Source organism: Lycorma delicatula, chromosome 2 (genome assembly GCF_047948215.1).
Source record: "Lycorma delicatula isolate Av1 chromosome 2, ASM4794821v1, whole genome shotgun sequence".
Lineage (NCBI taxonomy): Eukaryota > Metazoa > Arthropoda > Insecta > Hemiptera > Fulgoridae > Lycorma > Lycorma delicatula.
The window spans coordinates 94,414,048-94,424,179 of NC_134456.1; the positions used below are offsets into that span (position 1 = coordinate 94,414,048).

At 27.9% G+C, this 10,132-nt stretch overlaps 1 protein-coding gene across 1 annotated transcript in view; it reads left to right on the forward strand.

The window, feature by feature from the left end:
• LOC142319010 (UNC93-like protein MFSD11) overlaps window positions 1–10,132 on the forward strand; it is a 73,961-nt gene that overhangs the window by 62,002 nt on the left and 1,827 nt on the right. The window contains exons 6-7 of the mRNA XM_075355798.1: window positions 3,830–4,004; window positions 9,869–10,004. Coding sequence (XP_075211913.1) covers window positions 3,830–4,004; window positions 9,869–10,004 — 311 coding nt within the window. The remainder of the gene's footprint in view (window positions 1–3,829; window positions 4,005–9,868; window positions 10,005–10,132) is intronic.

Sequence of the window (10,132 nt, forward strand, 5' to 3'; positions counted from 1 at the left end):
CGGAGTGTAATAGACTATATTAAGATCAAAAATTATTTATTAAAACGTGTAAATAATAAATAATCCGTTACGGTGCTGCGCTTCTCATTCGGTCTTATTGAAATTAAAAACACGTTTGTAGCTCTTGGTTAAAAGTATTTATATGGTTTATCAACACCAATTCGTGATGAACTAGAAAATGAAAAGCCCTATGACACAATGTTCCGAAATTCTTCTAATACCAGTGAACTTCAAGAGTAGATAAATAAATGTTAACGTTTCTAAATTACCATCAGATCAGCGCCTAGCATATGATTCCAACACTAACAATATCCATAGTAACAGAAAGAGAGTTTTTTTTAGATGTTCCTGGAAGCACTGGGAAAACCTTTCTAATTAATCTGCCTTCCTCATACATTTTATCGGCATATAGCTTGGCTCTCGGTGTAGCATCGTCAGACATCTCTGTGACGCTCCCCACCGGTGATAAAACTGCTCATTCAACTTTTAAATTGCTGTTAAATGTACTATGTAGACAAGAATCAGTTTGCTCTATATGTAAAACTGATCCCTTGGTAAAATTTTCCAAAACTTATTGTATGGGATGAATGCACTGATTCACTGAGTTCATGTTGACGCAAATAATTGTACTCTCAGAGACTTTAGGTCGTGTGATAACTTTTGTCTTTGAGCAAGATTTTCGGCAAGTTTTGCCAGTGCAGGCAAACTCATGACAGAAGGTGCTAAATTTTTTTAATGACATTTTCAGGGAAATGAGTCGACATATTTTTACTGTGCAAGATGTAATAGGAAAAGACAAACAAATGTTAAATTTAAAAGATTTTACAGCTGCTAAATTATTCTTTATTGATCAACAAACCTTTTTTTTGTAATGAAGCTTTTTATGAACCTTTGAGAAGTAGACAGTCGTAGATGCCTTATAAAAGGGTACCTTCGAGAATCCAAATGAAGAAATTGAACCTGTACCCCAGAGACAGCAAGTTGCTGAGGGCACCAACTAATGAAGATGTGCATGGCTTGATCAATAAAAACTTAACATTAACTGTACATTGAATAGTATGACTGATATCAGTGATAACACCTGAACTTTTCAATAATATATATTCTTCTACTTTTATTTTTTTAATTTTTGATAAGCTTTTTGACTTTCAAGAACAATCATCTTTTATTGAATTTTGCTTTAGCAAACTTAGAATGATTGTACAAAAAGGAAAATCAGAAGATTTTCTTCTTTTTTTGAGCAGTTTTAGAGGAAAAAGAAATTGTAATTTCAGTGGATACTATTCAAGTTCTAAATTTCATAGAGCTCTGAAAGATTTAAACAGGAAACAGACAGCAGGATTAAATACTAAAATGTTTAAATTATTACATTAATTGAATGAAGTGGGACTAATCAGACAATACAAATTCTTATATAAGATCTATCAGACTGAAGAATTACTCTGATTTCAAAAGTATTATGATTATATATAAGTAAAGATTTTTTAAAGTATTATGATTGCATATTAAAGAAAGATGGAGCTGATAAATTTAAGAACTACCTTTACCAAATTTAATATATCATGTTCAAAATGATTAATTATAGCAATTCTAATAAGAGTAGAATGATATCTTTATTGTTTACTAGATAAACATAGTTAAATTTTAGAAAAAGTAATAACACAAAGAAGCAATTTTAGAACTCAATAAATTTTAGAAGTGTGAATGAAGAAAAACAAAATCTTAATACTACTCACAGAAAGTGTTTTATATTGTGGAAAGTGTTTTTTATCTGGAAAGTGTTTTATATTGTGGAAAGGAGCAGAATTTTTGAAATTTTATGAAAAATTGGGTCATTGTATTGATAAAAAAGGATTATTTTAAATTTCAAAGGAATCAAATAGCTATAATTTGTGTAATAGAAAAGGAATTTTAAGCTATAAATGGTGTGTTCAACTGATTATTAAATTTGGGTGGTGATATTTTTAATTTCATGCCTTTCTGATATATGTGATTACCTGTCTCTAAATAAAAAAGTGTACTAATCTGAAAACATGTTTCTTCACTTATTACTGATCTGGCTTGTATATGCGTAGATATTGTAACTTTTTTAATCATTAATAATGTATGAGCTGTTTTTAGATTGGCAGTATGCTTTCTGTTGTACTGCAAGCAATCTGTGTTGAAAACATACTCATAAGTTTGTTCCACTGTCAACTCTCAACTAAACCCTTAGCAAATAGTTTTTATAAATTTTTTTTTTTCCTCTTATTTGCCATTTCTTTTGAAGTAAGAAAGCCAGTTACTTTGAAATGATCTAAAATAGTATGCACAGGAGAGTGTAACCTCAACGAGAGAGTACACCTCAACGTAAGCTAGTTTCAACATCAGAAATTATTTTTCATTAGTATACTTCAGGGCTTTAAAAGAGAAACTTTTCTTGGGATCACACCTATTATTATATGCACTACATCAAGTATGAAAATTGTGATTTTATTTTTTTTTTTAAATAAATAAAAAAATATTAACAATAAATAGATAGTGAAAACATTTTCACAAAACAAACACCAGTTATTGGATATGCTAATAAAATTACACATTACTATGAGAACAAAATAATGTGATGTTCAATCTAATCACAATGTTTAATCTTGATTTAGTTTTTAAACACACTTAGAATTAATTTTTTTCCTTATTTAGATTAATTTTCATGTTACTGTAAGTGTTCAAATAACTTACCAAGTAAGCAAAACAAAATTATTAATGGATTCTTCATCAGTAAGCCATTAATAAGGTACACCTCAAAGGATCTTATTTGTTTTTTAGCATTCATTAATATTCTTTCTGAAACTTAGTTCAGTATTTGAACTCATCATTCATTTAATAATGAAGTTAATAGAGATTTAGATCAATGTGTAATTACTATAACATTCTACATATAATACAGCAACATTTTTGGGCGAGTCAGGCTTTCAACAGTGTGGAACAATGAACTATATTAAAAAAGATTTAGTCCTATATCAAACTGCTACTTAACTCTAAGCTCACGGGGGAAAAATTCTCTATTTTTAGTTCATCATTCATTTTGTAAATTTAATGTCATTAAAAAAGTTGGTTGTTATAGTTTTACTAGTATTCAGTTACCAGAGACTGATTTTATGAACAGAGTATGATTTTAACTTAAATAAAAGAATGCTTATTCAACTATAGAACACTATAGAACACTTATAACAACTACGAAATCCTTGGGATTGTTAAACTACATACAAAAAAAAATTATAAATTAAATAAGTTTTTTAACAAAAACAGATTTAAAACTGGAGAAAATTTTACTGGTCTGAGATATAGGAGTAATTTTAAAAACAGTATCTTCATGAAATTTAGTTTTAGATACCTCTGTCAATTTCATTTCATTGTTCTAAAGAAATTTATAAACTTTTATACCATCAAAATGTCAAAAAAGTGAGGCAATATACAAAGAAAGAAGTATTCAAATTACAAATTTATGACTCAGCAAAAAAAATTTTAATTTATACATTTTATCTCTTATAGGTTTTAATTAGGCTCAATGTGAGATAGAATATTCTAATTAGATTTTTCTATACAAGTTGGTGAGAAAAAAGTATCTATTACATGTAACAATCTTGAAAACTAAACTATCACAGTATTTCAACTTAATTACCAATTTTAAATGCTAATTAAGTTATAATTATTTTTCAGAACAGAAGAGAAAATTTCATAAATTTTTCTCAAATTATTCCAGGTCAGGTTTTTTCATTTCTATTTTGGTTTGTTGTTTAAGTATTCTTATAATTCACTTTGTTTTTTTTTTTATCCTACATTATAAAAGGAGGATCAACTCAAATTCTCATGAGTGATAAAATCAACAAATATTCATTTGGAAGAAGCACAGCCGCCTTAGTTGGTTTTGTATCTCAACTGATCGCATTCCTTCTTATCTTTTTAAATTTACCTAATTCATCCGTATTTAATAACACAGAAGAAGAAGCAATTATAGAAAGCAGGTAAAATAAAATTACTAATCATGTTTTTAATTTAAGTGCATAATTAACTACATCTAATTTTTAATTTGAATTTTTTTGGCAGGTAATTAATTCACCATACAGGGTTATATGCTTGTTTATAGAAATATATAATGGAAATTTTAGAACATATAAAAATGCCAAGTGTAATCATTATTTTGAATTTAAACATTTATTTAATTATTATACCGAACATTTTAATTATAAATGCACGCATCACCATCGATCCTAATTGTGTTTTCATGACTCCTTAATTCATCTATATAATCATCAGTATATTATCAGTCAGTAAACTTATAGAAAATATTTAAATTTACTTATATTAACCTATAGAACAACAAAATAATAATAAAATTTGTAATCATTACAGAACAGCAGTAATAAAGAAATACAGATTAATAAATATTATTTATTATGAGGGTTAACTTGAAAGTAAAGATGGTTAGATTACAAAAATCTTTAACTTGATAATATTAATATTAAACATATCTTTACTAAAATTACTCACCATAAGGCTAATTTATATACTTATATATCTATATATTCTATGTACCAACATAGAATTCTTTTAGTGGTCCACAAGATTTAAAGTACTTCATCTTAGTCCTTTTTCTCTATATCATCTAACCACTGGTTGATAATTCTTTCACAATCTTGTCTTACCTTAAATCTTATTGAATGTTTTTACCAAGAGCTGAAGAACTATGTTAGAAAGATAATGAAGAAAAATAAGTTCCACATCCAAAATGGTGAATATATATGTGTGTGTGTTGTTCTTTTTTATTTCACTAACAATAAATGTGCTTTTACAAGTTATTAATAAAGCTTAAAGAGTTCCCAAGAATGGTTTTTATCATGTTCATTAATTGTACATTCTAAACCATTTCATTTTCACTTGTATTTCTTTCATTCATTGCATTAATACTATATACAGTAACTGGATGCTTATGAATTTCATCCAAATGAATTAATAATATTGTTGAAAATGATTAGTAATTTGAAAGTCCAACAAATAAATTACAGTCTAAATTTCACTATTGCAACAATGTTGACCTTTCTTATTCTGTTAAATAATCTTATTTACTTTAAATTCGCATGTACAGAGACTTATAAGTTACAGAATATATACAGAGACTATATAGACTGAGAGAATATCTATATAGACAGAGAGAATATATACCGTTACATATACATTTACAGAGACTTATAAGTGTACAGAGATTTAGCATTTGGTAGACTATAGTAAGCAATATGAACAAATTGGACAACCTTGAATTCTACTGGTGTGACAACATAAGTTACTAAATGGTCATTATTTTCAATGTAGTCCTCATAAATAAATTACTGATATTAAATAGTAGTAGATTCTTTATTCCATAATAAATTCTGGATATGGGCTAATTCAGCAATACCCATTTTATTATGTTCCTGTGTTCTCGTTAAGAGCTCCTTTTATAAATAGTACCTCGTCTTTAAAAATGTTTTTTAACCGACACATTAACAAATGTATCAATATGAAAGTGCACATATATTGACTTTAAAAAACGTAATGCAAAATGAAAATAGTATAAGAATAAAATATAATGTAAATATAAGAATATTCAATTTATTTTATACTATAAACTAGAAATTATGTTAATATAGTAAAACTTGGTTATAACGAGATTCAAGGGGCCGATCAAATATGCTCATTACAGCCAAGTGCTCGGTACTTCGAGTTGTCACAACCGTAAACTTTTACGCCATCATTATCTATTACTATACAAAAAATATACTGTATACCGAAGAAGCTGTTTTAAAATAAAATATCGATGTGTTTTGTATTACAGACTACCAAATAAAATTTAGGTGTAATACAAATTTTAAACACTAAATCAGTTTGCTTTTAATCAAAATTGTTAGTGTTCAATCAATTAACAAACAAAAAATAATGGTAATAAGTGTGCAGTAAAACTTAGCAAAATCATCGAGGAAAATAACAAATGAACACCACACAAAAATTTCTGTCACACATTTTTACGTACAAACTGCATTTATTTAATCTAAAAAAAATCATTCTGATCTATTTTTTATTCATTCTAACAGAATACGTCAAAACTTAATTGCGCATTCAAACTAATTAGCCTTAAAGTAATCGTTTATTTTTGTTTGTTTAATAATGTTATACCTGTTTAAAATAAACTTCTTTTTTGCTTCTTATTTAAAATAAAAGTTTAAAATGCGTTATAGAGTTCGATGAACCTGTTTTGGAGGTTTTTACAGATCATTGTTTGGCCCCAGTCTTTCCTGGAATTTTGCAAACAGAAAGATCTGAATAATTAAAATAACTACCAGCCTTTGTAATACCGCAATGAAACTTGTACTGTTACAAACCTTTTGTACACGCTTCAGACCTGACCTGAACAAGCGTAAGATAAAATGTCACAATCTTTACGTATAAATCTTAAACGCAAGGGAAATTCCATCCCTTGCGTTTAAATTATTTGGTTGTTATTTAAGTTTTTTGAATTACAGTATTTAAAAAAATGAAAATCCTCGTAATAACCAAGTTTATGACACGTCAATACCTCTCTAAAAGCAAGTTAATTTATCATTAATGAAATAGAAAAACAATCAATCTCAGAATTGTGCTCGTTACAACCAAGTTATCGTTATTCGCAGGGTACTCTTTGTATGGCCACTTATAATAAAATTTGTTAATAATAATTATCTATTATTTATTCAACAACAGCATAATGTTCAATGACAGTTACTCATGAATGATAATGAATTTCATAGCATGTAAAAAAATCCCATACCTGACCAGGACCTGAACCAAAATCTTTAAATGAAGATAGAGATGCTCCTACTCTGCTACAGATATTGGTGAAGTGGCAATTTACAAAAAATTTTGTAAAAAATTTACAAAATAAAATTTTTTATTTATAAAAAATGAGCACAATTGTGTTATTACTTCAAAAAATCTAGTTTAAAAAGTGAATAACATTTTAATATGCAATTTGTATTTCCATACACGTTAACTGAACCCTTGAGCTTGTTTTGAATTGCATAGCTTTATGAAATTAAATTCTAAAAAGTTCAAGGCACTATCTCAAATTTTATCCTGTGTTGATCATATTACAACTTTATTATGATTTTTTTTTATGAGTGTATAAGAAGAAATTTTTTTCACTAGATGTGTATTTTTTTGATAAAGTCAAATTTATATAACCACTGAATTTTCTATCGATACTTGTCCAAGAGTAGAAAGAGCATTTTATTGAACTATTAAGTTCAATAACATTATTTTCACTCTTTTAAACATTCTCCTTAATTATCTGAAAATGGTGCTTTCAACTCAGTAGGAAATATTTTTCAATAATACATATATATATATATATATATATATATATATATATATATAAACTACAGTTAATTTAATATATATGTACAGGCTATTGTATTTATACTAACCTATTCCAATTAATAATGAACAAAGTAATTTTTGTCATGTGATAGAAGTGTGATTGTTAAACAGTATTGGGTGAAGGTTTTACTGGTGTGATAAAAACTTGGCATCCAAGTTTTCTTTAAATAAGTTAATATTTAACAGAATGGAGTTTAACTTACCAGCAGCTCAAACTGGAGGCAAAAAAAAAATTTACCTGCAGTAACTTCTAAAATTAAAATTGTTAGTGAAATTATATTTAAAAAAGCTCTTGCACAGTTCTGCGCAAGAAAACTGACTTTTCATATCGTTTATACCCTCACTGCCTCACAGTTGCATTAATCATCCAAACATCATATGAACTGTATTTTTAATGTAAATTAGGTAATCAGGACAAATCTTGGGCTCCTCATATTTGCTGTGCTTCTTGTGTAACATTGCTCACTGGTTGGCTCTCGTCACATGCCATTTGCAATTCCAATGGTTTGGAGAGACCCAAAGGATCACACTATAGATGTTATTTTTGAGTAATAAAGATATATGGGATAACAGCTAAAACTAGACGTTCTGTTAAATATCCTAATATTCCCCCTGCCATGCGACCAGTGCCACATAGCCAAGAACTTCCAATTTCAGTACCACCAGAAACATGGAACTTATATGAAGATGTAAATGTCAAATCTTGTGCTGACTAATCAGGCCATGAAGAAAGAGATCCAAAATTTTTAGAAAATAGATATACTGAACCCCATTTAATTAATTAGTGAATTAAATGATCTGGTTTGTGATCTAAATTTATCAAAGAATCAAGCAGAAATACTGGCATCAAGACTGAAAAGATGGCATCTTTTACAATCAAACAGTAAATTAAGTGCTTTCTGTGACAGACAACATTTCTTCTCACAGTAAGAAAACTTAGTACACTGTAATGATGTAGAATCTTTACTGGAAGCTTTGGGACATATGCACCATCATGGCAAATGGTTACCTTTTATTGACTTGTCAAAGCTTAGTTTGGAAGCTATTCTAATTAAAATTGGAAATAAATACCAAATTCCATTAACATAGCTATTCACATGAAGGAGTCTTTTGAAAATATGAAACTCGTATTGAGCAGGATTCAGTATGAAAAATATTTGTGGAGATCTGAAATTAATAGCACTTATACTTGGACTGTAACTTGGATACACTAAGTTCTGTTGCTTTTTATGCGAACGGGACAGCAGGGATAGGGAAAGCCAATACATAAAAGAGCAGTGGCCAAAAAGAGAGATACTGGCTGTAGCAGAGATGTATGTTGTTAGTTAGGCATTGGTAAAACCATAAAAAGTTTATCTTCTGCCACTACACATTAAACTAGGTTTATTAAAAAATATTATTAAAGCCATGGATCATTGTGGTGTAGGGTTTCAGTTTCTAAAAAACAAATTATCCAATATAAGCAATGTTAAAATAAAGGAAGGTTGGACCACAAATAAGAAAACTAATGAATTATCTGGCATTTGAAGAATGTTTGAATGACTTAGAGGTTGCTGCATGGAAATCATTTCAAAATGTGGTAAACAACTTCCTTGGAAACCATAAGACCAGTAACTACAGAGAATTTGTGAGTGGACACATTCAAAACTACACAGAACTTGGGTGTAAGATGTCACTCAAAATCCATTTTTTACATACACATTTGATTTTTTCCCTAACAATCTCGGAGCTATCAGTGGTGAATGTAGGGAATGCTTTCACCAGGAGATATATACAATGGAAACATGATAACAAAAAATGAAACCCAAAATGTTAACTGACTATTGCTGGAATCTAAAGAGGGATCTACCTAGAGCAAATTACAGCAGAAAAAAAAAATAGATTTTAGGCGAGTACAAAATGCATGTAATGTATTGTCATATTATGTTCACCATACTTTTTTTGTTTCAAAAGAAACTACAGTTACAAAAAAACTGAGCCCAATAGAAAAAATTTATTAACATGTATGAAATTAATATAAAAAATACTACAGAAATCAGTCATTCACTCTGATTTAACAAATAAAAAATTTAATTTTTACATGTAAGCTAAAATTTTAGCTTACACATGTGTGTAAAAGTCAACAAGAGTCTATATTTTGCTGAAATTTTCATACATTTTTGGACAAATTTTTTTCCTATAATAATGTATAGTTACGTTTAGAAATCAACATATACAATCCTGATCACATTAATCAAAATCTAAATTTTTTGTTAAGAAAAAACTAATAATAAAATAATAAATTAATATGTAAAAACAGTTGATGAATAAAATTTCAAATAAATTATTAAAAAATGTAATTCTAAATTCTCTCTAAGTTATACATAAGTAAATATTTTATTAAAAATGTAAAAAAATATTACAATTTTTGAATAAAATGTTTTATAATGTAATGTTGCAGTATATACATAGCTTTGTTGTGCAGCATTCTACTAGGGCTTGGTGACAGCTGCTATAATACGCAAATTTATTCACTAATTGCTGTAATGTTTCCAAAAGAAAGTGCACAATCGTGTGCTTTATATACATTTACAAAGGTAAATACATCATAATTATTAATATTAATTATAATTTTGTATTAACTTGTTTGATCACTTTTTATTATTATTTTAGAAAATTTAAAAACCGTAATTGTTCCCTGTTACAATATTGCTACTGTGCTACT